Here is a 26,245-nt window from a genome sequence, read left to right as displayed (position 1 = left end):
GTGGAAAGAGACCAGATCTCGAACAGCAAAGAGTATTGTATGCAATGAGGGTTCTGCCACCATTAGTTTACAAAGAATATTTGTTTTAATGCACCTAAGAAAGATAAAGCAAAGAAACAGAAAACTGAAAAGGCGTTTCTCAGATAAAGCATTTTTTTTTTTATTAAAGAGAGATGGCTTATAGTATGAATCTAAAATCTAGGGGTTTATAGAGACCATAAAATCCTTTTTACAGAGTTAGCCATTCCTAGGCACTGGTGGCTTTATAGAGCTTTTATCTAGTTAAAGAAAACCCATTCGTGCTAATTTAATATCTGTAATGTACAACAGCTTGACACCTGAGGCTTGTCCTAAAGCAGGCACAAGGCTGCAAAGCGAACAACTACTTCATTGTTTTGAATTATTCAGCACTTGCAGCTAACCTTATGTGTGCCTCTGTAGGAAGAAGGCTTTTGGATTAAAGATCAGTAAAAGAAAAGGAAAAAGGCAAACAAACAACCCCTCCTTTCTGGCATTTGTTAGCAGGTGCAGTATTGACTTCAAGAATGATTCTGCAGAATTGGTATGGACATTCTTCATTACCAGAGCGATAAATGCAGAGCTGTACTCAGAAGCAAAGCTGGAAACTAGGCATGGACTCCTTTAGGGAACAACTGTTCATGTCGGTGGAAAAGCTTGTTTCCTCTAAGTTCATTGAAATGGTACTTATTGGTAGCATCTTTTTAGAGCAAGATGAATGTAGACAGCAATGAATCAACCTCAAATAGAGGAGTTCATATGTTAGCATCCCAGCATTAACACACTAATGTGAATTTAAAGATTCTAATTAAACCTACATACAAAATGTTTTTTCTACTAAGTAGAAAAACGTACTTTTCAGAGGAGCTGGAGCATTTGGATTTGACAGCCTTTCCTTTTTCAATTGTATGCTTATTTTGCGTGTTCTATTTTCTTTCAGTCACTCCAGGGGTTTCTGAAACAAATAAAAAGATACGTTATATTAAGTTTGATTGATTCCCTGTAGTCAAGGGATATATTGAGAAAACAGACTATTTTTTTTCTTTTACACTGAGCTTGTAGAATAAATTCCCATTTGATCTTTGTGCTTCCTACTGGTGCTACAAATTTCTTTTGAGATATTTAACATTGATTAAACTCATTTATGGTATCACATAGTAGTAGCGGTACTCAAACAAATTCAGGGGCTTTTCCATTATAGCTGAACTCACATCATAGTTACCAGTTTCTAAATTTGTCCCTTCCTTCCCAAATGCCTGAATAAAACTTGGTGCCCACCCCTCCATTTTGAACTTGATATTTGTGTGAAAAAATTCTATATTCAAGAAAAATATTCTGTGAACAGTGGTAGAATGCCTCTTTTTGCCAGTCATGACTGAAAATGTCACTGAAGAGATTTTGAATACTTTACTGGGAGACTTTTGTGTTCCCTAGTAAAAAAGTTTCAGATGAAATGCAGGACTTCCAGCTTGCATTTAGCCACTCAAGGGTCATCATGAGTGGGAAGCCTCCTGCAGCCTTTAATCACTGCTGGAGCATATGCTGTATATATGAACAATTCATCAAACTGATCAAATGTTTTTAAGCAAACCACACATTCATTAGAACAGGGTGGAATCTAAACCTAAAGAAGTCATTGAGAAACCTCCCAGGCATAAAAGTGCTGATATTTACTCAAAATAGACCTTAACTAACCCTCCCATCCCACCTTTGTCTCATCTTAATTTCCCAGTGGATGCTGTATTGTCCCAACCCCAGCACAGCCGTGACTATTTTCATAAAGCTCTAGGTTTACTGGGAAACACCAAAAACAAGTGGGTGGGAGAAGAACTTTTCTATTCTGACTCCCACTCTATTCTGGGATCTTTCAGGGCATTTTGTTGTTCTGCATGTCCCACAGGGCTAACTTCAAAGTCTGCCTCATACAGCAGCCAGTACCATGCTGATATTTAGTAAATGATCATTAATGATATAAACAATGGAGAAGAGGCAAATATGGATTTTTGGGCCTGGGAAATTCACAGAACAATCAGCCTCCAGCCTGGGTGAGGGGAGGAGAGGGAAGTAGGTAGCAAATAATCTCTCTGAGCCCAGGAACCCATTGCACAGTCCAGGTGAGTTGCCCAAGTCAGCTGAGGTCAGCTGAGCCACTGAGTCTTCATGAATGCAGAGAAGATTTGATACATTTGATGATCACAGAAATAAGGAATTTGTAGTAGTAACTCAGCATCATATGTAGGTAAAATGTTGTAATAGGACTATGAGCAGATGGCAGGTTTGGTGAAAGCGATTATTTTGACTAAATCAATAGGAGCAGTTAATCTCCCCCATCAGTCTTTGTAAGAAAACTGTGATGATATTGAGTATCAGAAATGCATTACTGGAGTTTCCCTTAGAAGCTCAATGTGGGAGCATGTACCCAGCTTCTGCTTGGGCAGGACATGCTCAGTTCCCTCTGAGAAGACCTCTCTGAAACAGGATGTACATCAGATATACAAATGTATTCAACTGGACAGAAAAATATTGCCAGTCAAAATAAAACCACCTCCATCTAACATAAAACAAAGCCAATATACCCTGGCCCTTGAGGGATAAGCCAAAACCAGACAAAATGGTCAATACTGTAGGAGTTATGATCAGAGAGAAAAAATTACTGCACATCTCAAGGAAAGAACCACAATGAATTCCCTGGCAGTGCCTTGTTCTTTGAGTAATACCCTGTAAATGCCTGTGTGTGCTTGAAGGAAGGCTGCATTATAATGGGCTGTGGACTGCAGCCTCCAGCATGGGTGAAGAAGTCCGTGCATATCCCTGCTTGGAAAGTCTTAGCACCTGTAATGCCTCTTGTCTCACCATTCTCTTGTGAGGTGGCTAAAAAACATACACATTTATCTCTGTAGAAGTCCGACTCATGACAAAGCATGGGGGCTGCGAGGAAGCAGAGCAAGGAAGGAAGCCAGCCTGCAATCCACTTCCTGTGTCCCCCTGTCCTGTCCTCCCTGAGGTCACCCCTGCCTGTCCATTCCTCTAAGTCCTTGTTAGCCCTTTCCACCATGCTAGGGGAGCTCCTGGTGTTAAATTGATGCTAGAAGACAGATAGTGGAGGGCAGCCCATGAACACTGTCAATTTCCCTTCTTCAGGCTGAGTCTTGAAAATGATGTAGTACCTGGGACGAGCCTGACTAATTCATTGGCTCGAGGGTACAATCACTTAGCGATGAATCTCCAACTAGCTACAGCAAACTTATTTACAAGCCTGGGAAAAACTGTGCTGTGTAGCAATTTGCTACACACCCTGTCCAGGAGCAGTACCTCAGTATTGATATTATCTGTGCTGTGTTTTCCTCCCCTCCCATTTAGACAGTCAGAGTCCTCCACAGGAAAAAAATACAAACTCCTGCTGTCAGCAAGTGCATGTTTCCCCCTCGCCAGTAAAAAGAAGTAGGGGCGCATCTCCTTTTATCTGTGAAGAGAGTTGTGAACTTAATTCAGCCTGATCCCCATTCATTGTGCTCAACATTTACCCCCCAAATGTCAGTGATTTTCTGGAAAATAAAGTACTTGGGAGACAGGAGAAACAGAGCCCTTGGTGATATCTGTATAGCAGAGTATTTCTTCTCATCCATATGCAAATCTAACCTTTTTGATATTTCAACCCTATAAACCCTAAGACAGGATTTCAATAGAAAATGTTTACTAAAGGCTTTCTCCTTTATAATCTATTGATTTTAATATCCTTACTACTCCTGTTGAATGTCAGTTTTACCCTGAAGACTCCCATTGCAAACTTGAACACATTTAATTATTTATACCATTTGAAATATTAGTGCTGAGAAATGACTAAAAGTTTCTGGTTCTGTAATAGTATAATCTGAAGTTTGATTTTCCTTTGTGAATAACACTAGTAATTTGATATGGTAATCAAGGACAGATGAATACTTCAGACAAAACAGTGCAGTTTTACTAGTAATGACATCTATTTTTCATTTTTCCAGCCTCCTTGTATATATTAAAGTATAGCTCATTAAGTACTGCAGGATCTCACTGCCCTCTTTTACAGTCAACAATTTAACATTATGTTTTCATTCTTCTGAAGGCACCTAAACAAGTAACTGTTGCTTCCACCAGTGATGGCATTTAGGCAGCATGCATGGTTTGACTGCAACCGAGAGCAGATTTGCCCCTCGGTGTGGGTCTAGCGGTCTTGCTTGCCTTACTCCTATCACTCACTGCATTAGTAAGACAAAGCAAAGTTTTGATCTCAAAGAAACTGTGTCTGACACAAATATTGCTTGTACAGAACAATCTATGTGAAGGCTTATGAAGGATAAGATTTTGATAGCAGGCAAACCAAGGCAGGGGAGTTTGAAACTCAGCACCTACTGGGCAGTTCTTCCCCAGAATTGTGTTTTTCATCCCAACACACATCCATTGTCTTAATTTTTCCTTTTTTCTATTACCAACCTGATAGTTGTTCAGAAGCTGCAAAGTTGTAGTTAGCTCTTCTATTTACTCCAGATGGAGTTTTTCACCCCTATCTGGCAGGAGGAACTGTAGTATCACCAAACACAACTTTTCTCTGAGATTAATTGTTTTGAAAGTAGAGAATAACAAAAGAATGGTTCCTTTTTTTGTATGGTATTTAAGTTATTTCTGATGGCAGGTAACACAGTCTAGCTTGCTTCCTAAAAGTTTAACCAGGCTCACAATAGCCATCAGTAGTTGGATTTTTTTTTTTTTTATATCCTATGAGGAATGATCATCTGGATATAGAACTTTTAACAGCCTAGGATTATTGTTTAAAAGTAAAGCAAGAAAATCTCTGGAATTAAGTCTTTGATACTAAACAGAGCAAGGAATATGTGTACCAACTCTTATTCCCACAATACCTGTCCTATATGCATTAGAGATGTTTGTAATCAGTTTTGTTTTCATAGAGGCATTGAGAACCAGTCAAAACGCTCTAAATAAGCAGAAATACTGTCACTGAGCACAATACTGGGTCAAGCCAAATATGTGCTCTGATATGTGTTAGAGGGGAAGGCAGCATGCTATGCTTCTTGTAACATATGGATATAGGTCAGGAATCCAACATCATACCCAGCTCTGCCCCTAGACTGGCTTTCATGGCCAGAGTATTCAAGGCCCTGAAATTAATGTTGCACTACATGAATCAATCCTCAGGGGATAAAATCTCTCACAGGGCTGAGCCATGCATCTCTTGACTTCTCCTTTTTTGCCACCTGCAAAAATAGACTGCTTCTTTTCTTCCTTTCCATTTTACTTTGGAATATCCATTTGGAAACTTAGGGCAATAAAATAGCCTATAAACAATCTCTCAGATTAGACACTATGTTTCTGGTTGTTTTTTCTGGCATCCTATGTTCATTCACGTATGTCACTCCTTTGGTTCTATTAATTTCACTGCCATCCTTTTAAGCAACAGATTCAAGACAAAAAATATTCACCTGACTTATTTTAGCTAAGAGGCTTCACATTTAATGGATTTGCTGTTCTTTCATGTCCCAGATCACTCCTTGAGATCAGAAAATGTTGAATTCCTTATTGTCCCTAAAACCATCTGAAGTCATGTCATTATTTTGCCTTTAGTGAGTCTCTTTACTCTCTGGCTCTGGAACCTACTGCCAAATGAAGTAAAGAAAGCTCTGACTGTGGGGATTTCTAAATCCAAAGTTAAAGTTATTTGTTCTATTTAGCATTTTTAAAACTATTCTTTTAGGAATTGTATGTGCCTCTAAGCTAATTAACTCTTAATGAGCGCAAAATGCCCTGGGATGCAGATTTGGAGGGTACGCTAGAAACGCAGGCATGGATTGGACTGCAGTACCACAGGAGATGAAATTTACGATTGGATTCTTTTTTTTAAATGATGGTGCAGATAGTTTTATTGAGAGACTCTTTTATTTTTCTTTCTAGACTAAATAAAGCTGATCAGATTTTTAGTCCACCATATGGGGCCCAGTTATATCAGTCCTGCAAATACACTTTAGTTTTCCGTTATGGATGAAGCCACTCTTAAGTAGGGAAAACAAGTTTGGAAACAAACTTTCATATTATGAAAGACAGGCAGTTTTCCAGCACTGAGCACTTAACCAGAGCACCAGGAAATCAGAACACCTGGCTGTGCTCAGCTCCATCCTATTCCCCTGGACCAGTCCCTCACTCTTTTAGTGCCTTCACTCATTCATCTGTAACGCAATTATAATTGCATTTATATCACAAGTGTACCTTGATGCTTGACAAATGAGAATTGACCCAAAATTCATCCTTCAGAAACACTGTATGAGCAATACCTTGCTCACATGGTGGTTATGGACAATTCGATTAGAAGAGGTATAAATGCAGTCAAAGTGAAATTCCATTTAGGATCTGTCAAACTGTTCTTAATTTTTCTTAGTTTTCACCTAATCCTGGTGCAGGATTTTGCATTCATCTCCCGTAAATGGTTTATATGCCTCTTTCCTTCTTTTGCAGCAAGCCAGCATACTTTGTTCCATGTTATATTAAACTGTCATTTTGAGCAAATGGTTTATTCCAAGAGCAATACCTTGAAAAGCCACATTTAGCAAAACAAAGGAAAAATATTGTGTCAAAGAAATCCTATCCTGTATGTATATGAACAAATGACAATCATAAGGATTACACATGGAAAAATTATTCCAGATTTTATGAAGAAGGGGTTTCATAACTGTTGTTATGTTTTATCTAATTAGATTTTTATATTTGCTATAACAATGTTAAAAATTAAGCTGACTTTCTGGAACAAACTGTAGAAACATATGGTGTACAGCCTGCAGAGGCTCTCAGTGGCAGCAGTATTACTGATAATATTTGTGAATTAGGGTCTGCTTTCCTCTGAAAAAATAGCTGTGTATTCTCCCAATTTAAAATTCTGTGTTTTCACCAACATGTTTTCATCACCATTAACAGTTCTGGGAGAAGAAGTATGGATATGATCTTTTTAAATACATTTTCACTTCTGCATGTCTGTAGATCTTTCAGGATGATGGTGGCTAAACATTCAGGCTCAGCCATGAACCCACTTAAAGAAACCAAGTGAATTCGAGGAGACCTGTTTTACCAGGACCTCCCCCCAGGTTGCTTCGGCCAGCATCAGAAGAAAAAGTAGAGTTGTTGCTTGGTTACACTATCACACTACTTTTCCTAACAAAGGCACAATCACTTGGGGCTAATCAAACTACAGGATGCCAGGAGGTCTCCCATCAGCACCCCAAAGTAAGCTCCAGCCCCTAGGAACTGCTCCTGGAAAGATTTGTAGGTACAGAGTAGTTCCCCACAAGAAATTGTACAGCTTGAAAAAAAAATAATAATAAAATCCTTTGGGTCTTTCTTTATTATGTTCAGACTTGCAAAGCACTTTAAGAACAACTCATGCTAACAAAGAGCATTCCTCTGACTTATCTCCAATGTATGCTTGAAAGGCTGTGTTCCAAACAAACTGCAGAGATTAAGCTAACAAAAAGATACTAAACATTGCAGCAGGGAAGCAGTCCAAGTAGTGGTGTTCTTAGGAGCAGCAGAGCTGGTTTAGGTTCACATTCGTCCATACACAGTCTGCAAAATTCACTTTTTAGACCTTTTACCCTGCTTTGCTTCAGTAGCCTGCTTCCCAAGGCTCTTCTGGGTGACTGGACCCACTCATACCTGTGGGTTCAGACCACACAGTCTCTAGTACCCACTCCATGGGGAAATTTGAACTTTCAAATATGCTGTGCTCAGGAGGAGACCTGGCAGACCAGTCCCTCAGCATCAGTGAACTTGTGCAGACAGCATCTTTGGTAATATGTGCAAGCAGAGATTCCCCTTGCCTTCCTCCCAGTGGTTGTTGAGGTGGCATTAAATATAGCCAAGATTCCTGGGCCGACTGTTTCACCTCAGTAGATGAGAGTCATTAAAAACTTACATTGAATGCAGAAACAGGTGGTCCCTACCTATAAATCAGGTCCCAGCTCAGTTCTCAGGCTTTGGTGGGCTCATGGAAATTTTTACTGGGCTTAGAGAAATAAGTGGTTTGGTGGGACACACACATTCACCTCTTCAGCTCACTCCAATACAATGCTATAAGGGCCAAAAAAATTCTTGTGAACTGATCCTGGACCAATATCTAGGAAGCTGAAACAAATTCAGCCATGAAATCTTCTCGTTTCACCCCTAATCCTAGTCTATATGGCTCTCTAGCTTTAATTCAGTTAATTTGGCCATTTCTGAGGGTGATGTGGGTAGTCAGCAGAGAGATACTCCTTTTATCTATGCTCGGGTAGGTGGTGTCTAACTCTAAAAGGTGCCTCTCGGCAGTTGACAGCGGGTGACTAATCTGCAGAAGCTCCCAGGCTCCTCAATCAAAGAAGTGAAAGAATTCTTTCTGACTGTGTCTTTCAGGATTTTGCGGACTCCGTATACCAAATGGTTGCACAGAAGTTCCAGGAGCTGACAGACAATTTCACTTCCATGCATGCACGCCACAAAACTCTTGCAGGCATTGTGATGACCAAAGGTAAGAGATCCTCTCATTTATTTTCCTCTGGCATTTTTCATGACTAAGTAATACATTATTTACCTGGTCCACAGTACTGAAGGATACCTTTACTCCCACACTGAAAAATAAATAGTAATGCAGAGAAAAGAAGCATGAATTATTTATACCTCAAATAAGTTCACACATAAGGTATAGGGAACAGAGGTAAAGATTTCTTCATAAATATGTCCCTACATTGCTTCACTGACAGGACAAAATGCAAACTTGTCTAATTTTGCATTTCTTAATAAATGGTGAGGTTTTAGTTATCAGTTAAAAGTAGTATTATATATTAGTTGCTCTTTTAGATCTGGAAACACCAAATTCTCGTTGTTCAAGACAATCATAAACCTTGTTTCAGACTGACAACAAAAGCAAATCTCAGCCCATTTCCTTTCCAATTAAAAGAAACAAGTCCAAAGCATACATAGTTTTAATTCTGCTCAGTTCAAAGCATGGGAAATGCTTATCAGCAGGGCCATAGTTTGTCTTCTCCCCTGTTAAGATATAACTGACAGACACTACTATACAGAAATCTTTAACCCGTTGATGAATCCTGTTGCACAGACAGTCTTTCTTTCTATGTGATCATACCTCAGTTGGGGCACCCCAGTATTTATGAACATGTCAGCAGTGGAGATGCTGCCATAAACTTCATTCTCACTCAGACGGATGGTGCAATAGATGGAGTTTAGAAAGACAATAAGCTCAGAGGGAAAAGGCATGTATAATTCACCCAGGTTTGTCTTACTTCTTCAACAGTTACATTAGCTAGATTCAACAGGGACAGTCGTGAATACTGTAAGGCAGCAGCATGGAGACAGGATTATCTGATTGATCTCTTCCAACTGCAGAACCTAAATACAGCTGAGAGTTCTGGGCAGAGTAACTTACTCTCCACCTTTCTGATATGAAAAGAGTAAGCAATCCTCTCCTGAAATTAAATGTTGAGAAGTTCACCTAAAATATTTTAGACTGCTGGTTGAAACTGAACTGCTTCTTGGCTAAATTTGTTATGATTTTGCTTAATCTGCTTTGGTTAGTTATTTTTTCTATTACTTTAGGATCTGTAGTAACAGATGAGTCTGCCATTTTTTAAGTGCTGCACAGACACAGTGTTGTAAAAACACAAAACATGGTTTATAAATCCAATAGACCACAGGATACATATTCAGTACCAAGAAAAATAAAAGGGAGAGTGTGATTGACTTTGGAATGTGAAAGATACTAAGTAGATCTAGCATAGCAACTGGCTTGTCATAATCAGATTTCTTGACTGTGGCACTCATCAGATATAAACAAAGTGCTGTAATTTATTTAGAGGAGCTCTTTCCAAGCAGGACCACAAGGAATAATGTTTAAACACACCTTTTATGAGAAGTTAAGTTACACAAAGCAAGAACTGTTGCTCTAACCACTTTTTGAGAGGAGGTTGTACTCAGCTCAGTGTCCCGTTCAGTTTTCTTACACTGTGTATTTTGCCTGTAAGAATTTCATCCCATTCTACCTTGCCAGGGTACTGCTCCTGCATTCTTTAGCCCAGGCCTAGACTTGCCTTAAAAAGGTGTCACTCAAAGGTGACTTCCAAAATTGTGGCTACTCAGTGCTAGGGGTATGAACGGTCACGTCCAGAGCCCTGCTAGCCTTTGCTGGGCAGCTGGGACTGACTGTGTCTCTTCTTTGGGGAAGGGGTGAAAGTGCCCTCCTGCCATGGTTTTTTATGAATCACATGCCCTTAGTGGTATTTTACACATTTGTATTTCATATTTCATCTTAGTCAGCATTATGACAAAGTGTAATTTTACTTATGTTCACAAAACATTTCTCTCAATGTTTCTTTTTTAATTCTGAATTCCCTTTTATGAATTCCTTCAATGTGTCAGTTATCCAGTGTGTCAAAATCTTACTGGTTTTGTGGAGCCTCGAAAAGAAACTCACAGACATGAAGTGATTCACAGAAGATGCAAAACTAGACACATCCTTATCTTGGTATATGCTCCAAGAAGATTTGAGTTCTTTCCAGCACAAGAATGTCTGCCAGACATTGCAAGACTAATCATTTACCATTTATGTCATTATTTTCTGTACTAAAGTTGTAGATTTGCGGTCTCTTTCCCACCATTGTTCCCAGGGGTAGCAAGGATCTTGGCACACTGTTCAAAGATGACACAAACAGGTTTTCCATATGAAGCACTCAAATAAGTACCAATTTCCTCTATTTTTAACATAGAATTTGTCAGAAAATCCCTTAGATGTCTGCAAACAATTTACCAGTGTCAGCAACAAAAGAATATCTGGAAACTGTTGCATTTGGTACCATACACTCCAGAACAGACAAAAATTAATTTGTTTTTACCTTCATTTCAATTTAATGTCATCCTGACTGCAAACAGATTTATCTGTGCTTGTACAGTTTCCAGACAAAGCTGATAAAAAGCACAATGTGATTCTGCGATAAGTGCTGTTAAGATAATACAAAATCTCTCCAGAGGAAACAGGAGTGTGCTAGATTGGTTTTCTTTTCCTGAACTCTGACATTATTTTTCAGCCATTTCAATTTCCCAGGGAAACCAAGAAGAGTTACATTTGGGCAGTGTAATTGACTATGCTGTAGCACCCAGGGCAAATTCCGAAGTATGAGAAAGAAAAAAATGTAGAAAATTATGTTATTGACTGACTGTGAATGTTCTGCAGTAATAAATTGCTAGTCAGAAAAACAGGCAGTCCAATGTATTTAGATATGCTTTGCTCTGAATTGCGATAAGTTAAAATCTCTGCATTTTTGTGAAAGTAAGTTTTCAAAACATTCAATTAATAGACATCAAGATAACCTTGAAATAATCTGCCCTAAAAGCAAATTATACTAGATACCAGCTGATGTGATGATATCTGATGTAATATAGTAATTGAATATAATAATTGAAAAGCCTAACATAACAGATCTTGAACTAAATGTTTCAAAAGATGGAATAGTTGAAGTAAATTATTTAGCAGTTCTCCGGTTATAATATATTTGAAATCTGCCAGTCCTCTAACGCATTCTAATTTTGTTGAAACACAGCCAGAGAAGATTGTTGTAGCAAAAATTGTTTGACTGACTCTAGGAAAAATTGTTTGAGTAAGAGATTGCATTCACATCTTTCACTTACAGCAAGCCATATTCCCACAGAATATCTTCACACAGAATATTTGTTACTGTAGCATACTATTACTATGAGGACCCAAGTTTTATACTGATTATCCACAGTAGTTCTCCTAACTTCAGTGGATATGTGATGGGTTCACATGTAGTGAATTAAGAACATTAGTTCACTTAACATTGTTGCCAGACACAAACAGAAGCATGTGATGCATGGAGTTAACCTTCCTCAGAGTGGTTTGCTTTTGTGGCCAAAACATGATTAATAACACCAATATTTTGGCTATTGCTGAACAATGCTTGCAAAGTGTCAAGACTTTCTCCCTCTCTCCCATCCCCATCCCCAGCAGAGGGTGTGCAAGAGGCTGGGAGGGGGCATAGCCAGGGCAGCTTTCTCCAGCCGCTGAAGAGGATATTCCATGTTATAGAACATTGTGGTCAGCAGTAAAAGTTAGGAGAAAGAAAGAGAAGGGGAACACACTTAGGTTTACAGCATTTGTCTTGCCAAGCAACCATGAACTTTAATTATCTCAACCCACGAGTATTCTTGCCTTCCACGGGTCACCAAGCAGGACAGATGGCTTTATTGGTGGACAAGTCAATGAGAATAAAGCATTGACAGTGCTGCCTTTCCCCTAGAGCTGGGAGATAAGAAGCTTAATGGCAGAGCAGTGTGGGGTGGGAGGTAGAGGTCTGAGCTGCACACCAAGAGCTGCTATCCAAAGGCTGGTGGCATTTGCACTGTTTATTTACATCACAGACAGAGTTTGCCTTTGCCAGCTCTGAACTGATATGGGCATACACTCGTGCTCTACACAAAATCACTGGACCCAGTAAAGAATTCCTGTCACTCTGTGCAGAGATGATCTCTTATTGCTGAGGTCCTCTTTGCAAAAAATTCCTCCCATAATCATTACAGACAAAATGAGACTGCTATTTAAACACTATTTTCCCATTTGTGTTTGACAAATCTTAGCAGTTTAAATACTGATAGGAACTTTTTGTCATGCTTTCTGTTAAAAATGAAGCATTAAGAAAGTTCAGTCCTTTTCACAGGAACTTGGCATTCATAGAAAAAGGTTATGAGTTGATTTCTCATTTCAATTTTATCTCCCATCTTTTTTTTTTCTTTTAGGCTGACAATCATTTTGATGTTAAAAGCAAACTAGGCGGTCTTCTCAGTTATCTTGTATGAAATAAAGATGAACTGGACAAAAGAGCCCTGAATAGCAATTTCATGCTGTGATAGAAGATGGAAAATTATCATCTGTATCTCATGGAACAGATCTTAATCATTGCTAAGTGGAATAACAGAAAAAAGCAAAGTTGACAACACGTCTCTATGGATCTTTATAGTCGTATTAAGACTCATAAAACCTGACATGCAATCAGGAATACTGATGACCAATTGATTTCTGATCCTTAGTTTAAATAAGAAAGTTGTAAAGTAGTAAAATACTGTAGAAAATTCAGGCCCTATGTAGAGTATCAATCACTCCATCCCAGGTTGTATTCAAGTACATCTCAGACATCTGTTTTCCTCTGGTTATAAACCTTAAACCAATAATCTTCAGATTCTGTCTAAATAATTTTGAATTCCATGAGAACATCCCTTTTCCACAGCTGCAACTCTGTTCCTGGATTTTGTAATGTGGCCCTGTAATGGAAAGACTAGGATTTCTACTGCCCAGCAAGATTAGTTTTTCAAATTCCAGCACAGCACACATCCCCTCCTTGCTGTTACTGCCTAGCCTGAATCAGTCCTCTTAGCTGTTTGGTAGCACAGGTTCAGCAAGAAGAGAGGAAGACATCCCTCTCCTATCAGCAGTTTTAGGCACTCCCATGGACAATTTGGGAAGGGAATTGAGCCCCGTTTTCCACCTGCTGCACAAGCTGTAGGTGTCTCCTGCACATCTTGTGGGTGCCTTCTGGGCAGCTCCAGGAAGTTCCATCTTCTTGCTTGCTGTGCCCACTGGTTGTTTTGATTTCCATTTCAGAGTAGCTGGCTCTTCTCAGGCAATGAGCCTTTTATCACAGACCATTTACTGTCTCTGGACTTAGCTTTTTGTTCTTGTTTAAAGAACATTTCTGATTGAAATAGTAACTGACATCTCTCAAAACCTGGATGCAAGCAAGGCCCTGGCTCTGTGTCACATATAATTGCATTGGCAACAAGGATTGGTATAATAATTAACATAAAACATGGAAATGAGAATAGGCACTTCTGTGTGAAGCAAGGAGCAAGTTCACACTTCCATTCTGCTCTGTGATAAGCCAAACTGGAAATCATCCCAATCTCAATACAAAAAGTCTATCTCATCCTAAACCCAGAAGTTTCTCAAGGAAATAAAGGCTTGGTGACATAGAATCATAGAATAGTTAGGGTTGGAAAGGACCTTAAGATCATCAAATTCCAACCCCTCTGCCATGGGCATCATCCATTTCTTTTACTTTACTGACCTAGTAAAACTCATAGGAAGATATTTTTAAATGCAACTACACTTAAGATAAAAAGAAAATTAAGAACAAGTTCCTCCTGGACTTATCTGCCAAAATCCACATTCAGGATTTCATCCTTCCTCACTGCAATTAAGGATCCACTAGCATATAAGACTGTCAATTTAGTTAATGCTCAGATATCAGTGGCACAGCATTTATTAGAGAAACACAGATATCTGCATTCAGGACCTGGCAGGAAAAGTGCTGTTTAGTCCTGCTTTGAAATTAAGAATTATCTCTAAGTCCCTGCACAACTCTGTTCCTGATGAGAAAAACAGTGTTCAAACTCACATGAAAGAAAAGAACCCTCAGAAAACATTGATTCTGCAGTATCAATTTAGGTAAAAATGAAAACCCTCATGGATTTGCTATGGGGTTTGCACGGGGTTGCTGCCTATCCTTCCCCTTCAGAAAACCCACATTGAGGAAAGGAAAGCAAAAGGCAGTGATGGTTGCAGGAACAGCACTGTCTCCTTCCACACACCTCAGAAGCAAAACTGATGGGATTTCATTTTTTTCCATCTGCTAAGGGGACAAGACAAATGTACCATAGAAATTAGAACTGGGAAAGACCACTAAGCCATCCAGTCCGTTTCCCTGCAAGCACAAGATTGTTCCCTGTGGTGTGTTCCCAAGTGCTTTTCCTGATCTAGATTTAAATGAATCAATTAGTAATGGGGTTTTCAACAGTACCGTGGGAGACCATTCTAGTCTAATGGATTTCATTTTTAATAATTCTAACCAGTTATTCAGCCTGACTTTTATTTTCTGTGATATAAACCCAGGTCCTCAGTTGTACTGCTCTTAATTTGGTACCCACCTCTCTTCTGGGGTTTGCACCTTTCAGATACTTGGAAGCACTTGCACCATGTTCATAGGTGTTACTTATCAAGGGTTTATACATTTAATTTTTGTACTCTTTCCTGATGGGACACCCTCCTTTGAAGCCCCTGCCTTCTGATTCACCTCCACTTTGGCAACTTCTCCATTCTTTTCTGGGCTGGAAAATCCTCCTTGTGAATAAGACTTACTGGAAAAACCTGTGTAGGAACATCTTGCAGAATGGTTTAGTGCGAGAGTCCTTTTTTCAGGCATCTGATGATGTGATCAAGCAGTTCAAAACTAGCTTGTGTCAGAAAGGAATCTTTCTTCCAGAGGAACTGCATTTGAAATTTGTTCACAAAGAAACACCCCGTGGTACTGGTGGAAGTTTACTGTGCCTGACTGTGAAAGGAGAGCCACAGTTGCTCTCAGACAATACCCTGGTTCTTGCTTCTAGCACAGAGAGATCAGAGATCAGGGTAGAGAGCACTGCACCTCTGTTTCTGCTCATTCACTGACAAAGATGAAGAGCATTGCAGAGAACAGCCTTCCTTAGGCAGGGAAGTCAGAGGCAGGATTACCCAACGGAAGAAAATAGGACGCTCTCGGAGGCTCCCTCTACATCCTCTCTTTCCATAGAAATACAATGTATTTGCTTTCACATAACCCACAGTTTGATGTCGGGAAAAGAAATCTGTTCCTAACTCCAGCACTGCAAAGTCTGTGTTCCATTTATACACCCAGATATCTTTAACCTCACTGCTAGTTTTATTCCTAATATTTGCTAGCTATGTATTTGCCTTTTGTTCAGGCTTCTGCTATTACATTTCATGAGCCCTTAACACGCTTCTTCCTTCCCTGTTTTTTGGTCAGCACTTCTTCACATTAGCAGCCCCCATCAACCTCAGGGCTGCATTCCAGGACACTCAGTTGTCCCAGGTGGGGACAGGACCTCTTTGCTTCTTTTGCAGCAGTTTTTTGCCTGGGACATTTCCCACTCTTGGGGTGGCAAGTGAGCCATCAACCTAGCAGTGTAGTCCCACCACAGGCTTGGGGACCTGCTCTGGTTCAGTAGGGTGCAGGACTGTGCCCACAGCATGTTCCTGCCAGCAGCTTTTCCAGCATCACTGCCCTTTCATGTCTGGAATGTCTCTTATTTCAAAATTAAACCTGTGCTAAGGATGTGGTATAGCTGCCAGGGAAGAAGATAACAGAAAATAATGCAGGACTTGCTGGTGCTATGTTGCATCAAGAAATTTTCTGTCCCTAAACAAACCTGAAATGGAAACCTGAACTTATTCAGCTACAAGTAGAGGGTATTAAAAAGAAAAAAAAAAACTGCTCTGTGATCAGAGCTCTATTAAGCTGCCTTGAAAATTATCCCAAATACACTTTTTTGCAGATAACAATAGACAATCCTTTTCACTGATTTGTTAAAAAAAGGTAAAGAAAGAGCATAAAATTATTGCTTATCAGGGAGAGAAGCAGCACCATTTAAAATAACATGAAATTGTACCCCATGAATTATTCACAAGGGCTGATGTTACACTATCATTATTTCTGACTTTCCTTTTTACCGCATAGGATTCTGTGGCAGTTGTCTCCAACTCAATAAAAGAGGCGGGAATTTTTTTTAATTAATCAAACCTGATTTTTCTGATTATTTTTTCTAATTTAAAATGAATATATTCCAACAGTGAGTTGTCTTCACAGTGTCATGTTGGAAAAGGAAGATAGATTTCACTGCCACTGGCAGGGTCTAAAACATGCAGCGCAATAGACGCTTGCATACTGATTGGTGTTTCTCTATGTGTTGCGCCAGCTGCTGAGAAGCCAAGGTGTGATCCCAGTTGTATGCTGGCATTAGTAGTTGCAAACTCCATTCTGTTCAATGTGAATTAAGCTCACTGAATTTCACAGAAGTTCTCTGATATACAGCCAGTGTGATTCAGTTTTCTGATCGCACATAACAGTCAACACCTCTTGCAATTACCTAGTGATTTTGATTTTCCTTTTCTGACACATAAATATGCAGGGCTACAAAGGCTGTACTATAGAAGATCTTAATGACCATAGCACACTAGAAGTGAGAGTAACTCTATTAAAGTCAGCAGAAATATTGATTAGCCTAGCCCAAATTCCCTGGTTTTATTAGGAGAGCTGTGTCTCAAAGCAGATGTGTGTAGACAGTTTGCATTTATGGCCATGACTGACTTAAAAGCACAACTCGTAACTGTAGTCCGTTAGATGTCAGCCAGTTCTCTATATCCAACTTATCTGCTGAGCAAACTTTCATATTTTTTTTCTTGCTTACTGTCTCTTCTGTCAGCATCTTTCTGAATCATTCCTGTTGCAAGCTCTGTGGCTGCAGGACTGGTGGTTTAGGAGGTCACGTAGGGAAGAAGGCATTGTTTGCTTTATGTGTGTAATAGCCCAGCTCAAGGCAATATGACCATCAAGGAATATATTAACACTGATACAAACAATTATCCTTAATTGTTGTGGGGAAAATAATTAAAAAGTTGTCTCAAGAAGTTTAAAAAAATTAACATTAGATTTGCTCTGCTTGCCATCTTACCATCTGGGGAGTTTTGGTTTGCACAAGGTATTTTGTTATTTGTAGTAAGAGAAATCTGACTACAAGCATCTGTCCACAGTGTAGAAAGTCACATGTCTGCTGGCAGTCTTCAGAATTCATTATGAGAAGCTGACAATACTGAGGAGTAATACAGTTTAGCCAAAAGTAAATATCTAAAATAGGCCAGATGAATCACCTCCCAGGAAAGTTCCTCTCCTTTTGCCTAAATAGAGTCTGCGGCAATTAGTTCAGCTACAGACAACTCTAGTTACCCAGAATAGCTGAAATGAATCCCACTGCTGGTGTCAGCAAACTGAAAATGGCTTATAATAAAAGCCATTTTCTTTTCAACAGCTCAGCTATGACGTCTGGGCTACCACTGACACACAAAAAATGAATGTTAGCAGGGTTGAGGTTCCCCCTGCCTGGCTGTGATAGGAGACCCTGCCTACAGGACCCCAGAGCAGGGCTCAGGCTTTCAGTAGAGTACCAGGTCATTAGACAGAATCTGTGATCAAAGATGGCGTGTCATTTATGGGTATATTTTTGTTCTATAATGCAGCTAATTAATTGACAGGATTTGTGAAAATAAAACATGGCAAATTTCTTTCCCATTCTCCTGGTTGTCCTCATCAACACAGCACTAGCCAGGACCCAGCCAGTATGCTGACACAGCTCCCCAATTTCCTTTCCTCTGCTTCATTTCCTTTTCAAATTGAAAACTATTAGGAGTCTTTAGGCAAATAATAGAAACCTAATGCAGGTGCCTGTTATAAATCATTCACTGGTTACTTTTAACCTAATGTCTCCTCAAACATTACTTCACAGAAGGCAGTGAGGGAAGGAAATGCCTCATGAACTCTAACAATCAGTGGGTCAGGAGTTGAGGTCATAATAATGTAGCCCATTTGTTCTTGTTTGTCAAATGACCTGAACACAATTAGATCCCTGGGTCTTTCTTCTGAGATAGGCTCTTCTCAGTAATAACATGGGTCTTGCTAAGGGCAATCTTTGTCTAAGATCATAGATCCTGGATCTATAGATGCCTGCTGTACACCCATAAGCAGGGAATGTGGCACATGGCCTGTGGTGCCATGTTAGTGCTAGTTTAGGATTTTGCTACAGCCAACACTATAGCTTTCCTAGGCACAGCTTGATGATGTGCTCTGTCTAGATCTGCCCCATGTCTGAGGTTGAATTAATCAATGTTTAAGAGGTAGCTTGACATTTGCAAATAGAAATTACTTGAGAAATTTGAAGTATTCGGCAGGCAGAATAAAATAGAAAGTAAAAATTCATTACAAGAGTTAGTAATGACTAGTGTTTATGCAAAATAGACAAATGTACAGAAATGCCTATTAATTCCAAATCAGTGAAGCAAGTCTCTAGGCTCAAAAGTTTAAAATGCTGCCTAAAATGCCGATGTGATCAGTCAATGTTAAAATTCGCCTTCATCACCTAAGCATCACATGTCTTATTCTCAGAGACAAATGCCTCCTGTTCTCTGGAGATAATATCAAGCATTTCACAGGGGATAAAGCTCCAACTCTATGTATGTACAAAACAAGTCATGCAAGAGGGCACTCTGCTAGCATATGTGCTCCCAAACACTTTGGGCAGCTGTCAGATTGTTGGAAGTATTTCCCATCATGCTGGGTGCCCTCATATACAGCATTGAATGGTGCTACATTGGTCACAGATCACTTTCCCCATTTGGCTCCCCAGTGAGGTGTAAATATTTCAGAGCTAATGCATAAGTCATGTACACCTGTGTTTCTGAGTGCAGTACTAGTGAGACATAACTCTTGGGTATTTCTGAGAGAGGAGGAACATGGATTATCTCCTGTCATTGCAAAAGGAAAACATGGAGATTTTTAATGTTAACACTCAGACTGATTCTGCAAATTCTTGGAAACCATCGTCTCCATCCCCAAGCAACATGTAAGTGATGTTCTACAAACACACTCACCTTGCCAGGACTTGCAGATACCCCAGGCTGTGTCCACATGTGACTAACTACTGGGGCCCCATATCACTGAAAGCCAATATATGGAATTAATTCACCCAAAAATGAGCACCCCAAGAATGCTTGCTATTACTGGGGGGGAGGGGGTGGGCAGTGGGGGGTGGGAGGGTGGGATGGGGGGTGTTCTGGTAGCAAACAATGTCAGAGGGGTTCATATTATTGCTGCATCAATAGGTGTTGGGTGCCTTTGTGTTTTATTTGTGAACAAATCCAGTCGTCACTGAATATCCGGAGTGCATGCATCATCTTACACTCATACTAGAGGAGAGAAAGAGCTAAACTTATTTACAGAGGGAGGGGCTAGGGAGGTATAGCTCCTGGAGAGCAGGAGAGTAGGATGGCTTCCCCAAATGGTTTGCTCTGTATTTGCAGAGCCTGGTGCTTTGACTGTGAAGTGAATGAGGAGATGGAGAGACACATTTGATGTATGCTAATGTAAGAAGAAGCTGTCCATCTCACTTCCCTGAGAGGGAATACTGGCAAAGGTCCTCAGGTGCAGGCAGAGAGGCTCACAGATTTCCCAACAAGGGACTTGCCTCCTGGGGTACCTCTCCTGCACTGAGGAAAATAAGATTCTGTCTAAACTAGCAAATAAACAAAATAGAACAAAAACTAGCTGATCTTTATCATGGACCTTCCAAGCAAGAAAAATACTATACACTGTTCAGGAAAATATACACTACTTTTTGAGTGGGAGTCAAGCACCTCTGCTGCAGGCAGTGCCTCATAAAACATTTGGTGTTAGCCCATGTGAAAAACACTGTTAACTGGATGGACATGTGTCAGACCTAAGATATGTATTACTTTTCTCATTAAAGCAGTGACCCCAAAGTAAAGTGACACCAAAGCAGTGTACAGAGAATAAACACCTTTCTCTGTGGGGAAGGAGCGATTTGTCCAGCTCAACTTTTTCTTTGGTAATAAAACTGGAATAAACACAAGTTCTTTGTGCACTTATCCACTGCATTTGGAAAACAGTAACAAGTGGTGTCCCTCAGGGATCTGTGTTGGGACTGGTCTTGTTCAACATCTTTGTCAGTGACATGGACAGTGGGATTGAGTGCACCCTCAGCAAGTTTGCCAATGACACCAAGCTGTGTGGTTCTGTTGATAAGCTAGAGGGAAGGAATGCCATCCAGAGGGACCTTGACACACTTGTCAGGTTTAACCATGACAAGTGCAAGGTCCTACCCGTGGGTCGGAGCAACCCCAGGCACAGCTACAGGTTGGGCAAAAAGGAAATTCATGGTAGTCCTGTGGAGAAGGACTTGGGGTATTGGTCAATGAAAAAATGAACATGAGTCAGCTTCAGTGTGCACTCACAGCCCAGAAAGCCAACCATATCCTGGGCTGCATCAAGAGGAGCGTGACCAGCTGGGCAAAGGAGGTGATCCTGCCCCTCTACTCTGCTCTTGTGAGACCTCACCTGGAGTATTGTGTGCAGTTCTGGTGTCCTCAACATAAAAAGACATGGAGCTGTTAGAACAAGTCCAGAGGAGGGCCACGAGGATGATCAGGGCACTGGAGCACCTCCCATATGAAGACAGGCTGAGAAAGTTGGGGCTGTTCAGCCTGGAGAAGAGAAGGCTGCGTGGAGACCTCATAGCAGCCTTCCAGTATCTGAAGGGAGGCTATAAGGATGCTGGTGAGGGACTCTTCATTGGGGACTGTAGTGACAGGACAAGGGGTAACGGATTGAAACTTAAACAGGGGCAGTTTAGATTGGATATAAGGAGGAAGTTCTTTACTGTTAGGGTGGTGAGGCACTGGAAGGGGTTACCTAAGGAAGCTGTGAATGCTCCATCCCTGGCAGTGTTCAAGACCAGGTTGGATGAAGCCTTGGGTGATATGGTTTAGTGTGAGTTGTCCCTGCCCATGTCAGGGGGATTGTAACTAGATGATCTTGAGGTCCTTTCCAACCCTAACTATCCTATGATTTATGATTCTCCCATGTGCTCCCATCTTCACTTCTTGGGTTTTCTAAATTCTTTTGTTTAATCAATACTCCCAAACACTTTTTTAGTGCCACATGTATAGTAAAAAATAGAGATTAAGCTTCCAGCACAAGCATGCAGTGATGTGTACTTTGTCACCAGTACCGATGACACCTTCTGTATGTGGCTGTCACAACTAGTCGTTCAGGTACAATTAACTGAATTTTTCACAATATTTATACCTCTCCTACAAATGTCACAATGCTGCAATGCCACAGTACCACTAAACCTTTCAGACTACTGATATAGCTATCATATTTGTCTAGGCATGAGACAGCTTTGGTATAATTTGCTATTATATACATTAAGCATGGCAACAGTGCTATACCATGTCATCCACTACTAGTCCTGGTGCTTTGCAAAGACTATGAAGTATTTTTGGTCTTATTTACTAACTGGGACATCACTGCAGCACCAGCCATTTATGCTTAATATATAGTTTCCTTCTCCATTCAGTTGTTTTCTTATATCACACCAGTGGATCTTATGCAATAACATGGCCCCAACCATGGTGCTTGCTTCCAAACCAGAAAGTCTCTGTAATATTTTTTTCTTACAATCAGAAGCCTTCACCTAAAGAAAAAAAATAATATTGCTGCCTCTATAAAACAATTCCTAAAGCTTTTCAACGCCAAAGTAACATCATAGAAACTGCATCCCCATGTCCCATGGTGTACTTACAGCCTGAGACCTGTCTTTGTCACTGACTGGTCAGACTTTGAGGGCTTGATTCACTTGCTTGAACATGGGCATCTGTTTCCAGTGAGTCAATTTGTAGGTTTCCCTGTAAGGAACATGGGGAGGGTGCCGAACCTTGTGGACACCCCTACTTCCCTGGAGCAGCAGTCAGAGGTTAGGCAGTGATACTGCATGGGCACAACCATGCTAACCCCTGCAGAATCCTAGAAAGTGCTATCTGGACCAAGCAAGGCATGTCTTTCAATTGCCATCACCATTATCTGAAGAAACAATGGAGGAACAAAACTGGTGTCAGTGACGAATGCTACATCCCTGAGGCCACAGTCGAAAAGGCACTGATATGGCTGTTCTTGGAGAAACAAAAAGGAAACTGGATTGAAAGTCAGATCTGTTTTTTCTCTGAGATTTTTAATGAGCAGCTCCTGAAGTGTTACTTGCATTTGATATAGCACTTATACTGCAACAGCAATGAAACCTAGCATTACAGGGAGTGTGTGTTCCCACCAGAAAATGTCTTCAACAGCTCATAAAAACCTGGCCATTTATCAGCACTGCAGGAGATCTTTATTCCCTCCCTACAGCATATGCTCTCCTATGATGTAGTTATTGATTTAACCAGTAAACTTCATAGCAAGCTTTTATCTTGGAATTAGCAGCAAGACTGAAATAGAGCCCTTATTATTCTAATAACAGAGAGATAGGAAATTCCTGCATATTCCAGAGGCCATATCATCATCTTAACAAGCATCCCATTAGAGCTGCCTGGGCAGCCATAACAAAGCGTGGCCTGTGAGAACTTTAACAATCATGATATCATACTCACCCCTGGCAATATCACAACTCTTTTGTTTTTCTTCCTACAGGTTTGGACATCAGGCAAGCTCAGGTTATTGTGCTGTCATCGGGTACCAAATGTATAAATGGAGAATACATTAATGACCAAGGGCTTGCAGTCAATGACTGCCATGCAGAAATTTTGGCAAGAAGGGCATTTGTTCACTTCCTCTACTCACAGCTGGAGCTACACTTAAGGTAACTGAATTCTTTTGATGCTTGGGGAATGTTATACAGCTTTCAGTGGGGCAGATCCATCCTCCAGACATTTAAACTATTTGTTTCTTTATGTTGCTTTTTCCAAGTCTTTAGCCGACAAAAGACCAGTACACTGTGTGGAAAAAATGAGAGTTAGATAGTCTAGAGTGTTGGGTCATGAGCTCCTTTATTTCAGCTGATTTTCTTTCAGTAGCTATTAGATATGACTCATAAAGTTGGGGTTGATGAAGCCTGATGATTTTGTACAAATCTTTACGTGCTGGCTTATTAGCATCATTCTTTGGCCAGAGACTGGAAGGGGGTCATTTTGCTCACTGCAGCCATTTTCCCATCTTCCTTGCTGCTGCTGAAACATCTCAAGGAAGTGATTTATTGATCATTAATGCCTTCATTGACTCACTAGAGAGCCAAGGAGTGTTAACAGTACAGTAAACTTTGCGCCAAAGTGTAAGATGCTATTACTCACTCCTTCTTTATGACGTTTTAAAATGTTATAGCATGTAGAATCATTACAGAGGAATTATTGGTCCTGTCCTCAGCCAAACCCACATTGTTACCATTCAAATGGTTAATGGGTCATACACTGCCTGGAAGCTGGTAGTAAGCATGGTATCACAGGGTCTATCCAGGGACCTCATTAATCATGTCTATCAACAATCTGGAAAAGGCTATGCAGTGCTTGGTTATAAGCTTTCTAGAGGACACCAAATGATGGGGAGGACCAGGCAATACGCTTGAGGGCTGGGATGCCATCCAGGCAGGCTGTAGGACTGGGGCAGCAGGAACTTTGACAGAAAACTCAACAAGGACAAACGGAAAGTCCCACACTGAGAAGAATCACCTACAGTAACACAGGACAGATAGATCCTTACTGGCTGGAGGGCAGCTTTGCTGAAAAGGGACAAGGTTCCTAGGCAGACAGCAAACTGAACATGAGATAGTGGTGTGCCTGGCAGCAAAGAGGGTTGACAGGATCCTGGGCTCTATGAAGGCAGCCAATGGATGGGATCATTCCTGCTACTCAGAATGCATTAGACTGCATCTACAATACCATGTACAGTTTTGGATCCCCCAGTACAGGAAAGACATCAGCCATCTAAAGCAGGTTCATCAGAGGCAACTTGGATGCTCAGGAGCTAGAGATTTGGCCTGAGATCTTAACAATACAAAGGAGCTGGCATCTTTACCCAGGTGCACAGTGGGAAAAAGACAAACAGGCATGCACTGAAACAAGAGAATATTAGAGCAAACTCTCCCCATAGGAACAGGCAAGCAGTGGGTCAGGTCACCCAGAAGCCTTGTGCAGACTTCCTCCTGTCTTGGACATTTTCAAAACCTGAGCAGATAAAGCCCTGAGCAACCTGGTAAACTGCTTTGAGCAGGAGGTTGGGCTAGAGACCTCAGGTCCTTTCCAGCCTGGATTATTTTATGATCCTATGAAAACTGAGCAGAAGTGAAGCTGAGCCGGCATTTACTGTACAGAAGGAACCAAGGAATGAAGGAAGCAAGGAAAGAAAACAAAAAAAAAAGCCCCTTGTCTATAGGTCATTCTTCTGCCCTTCATTCTTGCTTGTGTTTTCATATGATTTTATCTAACCTCAGTGCAAAAACTCCCTTTGACTTCAGAAGGTTTTGCATCAGGTCACAGACACAAGAATCCGCCTGAGCAGAATTGTGTGTTCTTGTGAGCACCTATGATACTGTTGTACAGAAGCAACAATAATAGGAATAATGATTATTTTCACTTCAGGCTGGAGTTAAAGACAAGAGAGTATATTGAGTGTATGAGCTTGGCTAACAAAGGGGGGCAAAAGCCTTGAAGGGTTTAATCAAAACCAATATTCTCTCCATTTATTTCAATCTGAATTGCTTTCAAGCTTACATTAAATTATTATGTTTTCAGCAGTGTAGCAGCCCTAGTACTTGCTTTGTGCTACAGTCTCTTGGGAAACAAGTGCTACCACTGTGTCTTAAACTATTGTATTGATCCACCTCCCTAACATGTTCAGTCATATTATTATTTTATTTGGATCAATGTTAACAATCTTTTGTTAAGAGAATCCTCAGTGCAGCACAAGCTCTGTTCACAATAACTTTAAATCTCTCTCTGTTCAGACAAGAGCAGGCACCACTGCTTCCCTGACCAGCACAAGATAAAAATCTCAACCAGGCTAAGCCCTTTTGAAAGAGAGAGCTATTGTCAGATAAGATTTTGTTTCTTTAAGGTCCATGGGGAATCAAATTATGTGTTATAATATATTCTTTAATTCTAATATTCATTGCTAAACACAGTTGTATGCCAACATCTAGGCTTTTTCATATAGCAAGAACACAGGACTTTTAAAAATGAAATGAAAAAATTATTTTCTTTGCATTGAAGTCACATTTACCCCCTTTTCTCTAACAAAACAGAAACAATTGCCACTGATGCAGGAATCACATGGTGCTACCACATAGCAAAAATAACAGGGTTTTTAGAACAGTCTTGTTTACTCAGCTCCACTGGGACTCCTTGCACACCAGCTCCTCAGGCTTGAGGGAAACACAAATGTGGCTTCTGCATTGTTATGCATTTGCATTAACATGGCCCAAATTAAAGTCCTCTCCCAGGCCAGGAACCTGTTGTACAAAGTCGTATATGAACTGACAGCAGAAAGATGGTCCCTTAACCCCCAAAAACAATGGAAGCGTAGTTCTTGCCTCAAAGAGCTTAAATTTTTCATTCTTTCCTATGAAACAGGCAAGTTTGTTCTGTCGAGAACATTCCCTATTTTCCATGTATCTTCCTCTCACCAATCCTACCTGCTCAAAGCGATCTCTGCAGCTGGATTTCAAACTTCGGAAGCTTCCAGCACAAGAA

At 40.5% G+C, this 26,245-nt stretch overlaps 1 protein-coding gene across 1 annotated transcript in view; it reads left to right on the top strand.

Moving 5' to 3' along the window:
* The window catches only part of ADARB2 (adenosine deaminase RNA specific B2 (inactive)), a 195,510-nt gene that overhangs the window by 129,761 nt on the left and 39,504 nt on the right, over nt 1–26,245 (top strand). The window contains exons 4-5 of the mRNA XM_031052490.2: nt 8,440–8,554; nt 23,196–23,364. Coding sequence (XP_030908350.2) covers nt 8,440–8,554; nt 23,196–23,364 — 284 coding nt within the window. The remainder of the gene's footprint in view (nt 1–8,439; nt 8,555–23,195; nt 23,365–26,245) is intronic.

Source organism: Melopsittacus undulatus, chromosome 1 (genome assembly GCF_012275295.1).
Source record: "Melopsittacus undulatus isolate bMelUnd1 chromosome 1, bMelUnd1.mat.Z, whole genome shotgun sequence".
Taxonomy (NCBI): Eukaryota; Metazoa; Chordata; class Aves; order Psittaciformes; family Psittaculidae; genus Melopsittacus; species Melopsittacus undulatus.
Note: the sequence above shows the minus strand (reverse complement) of the source record. Positions and strands in the feature narration are given on the sequence as shown.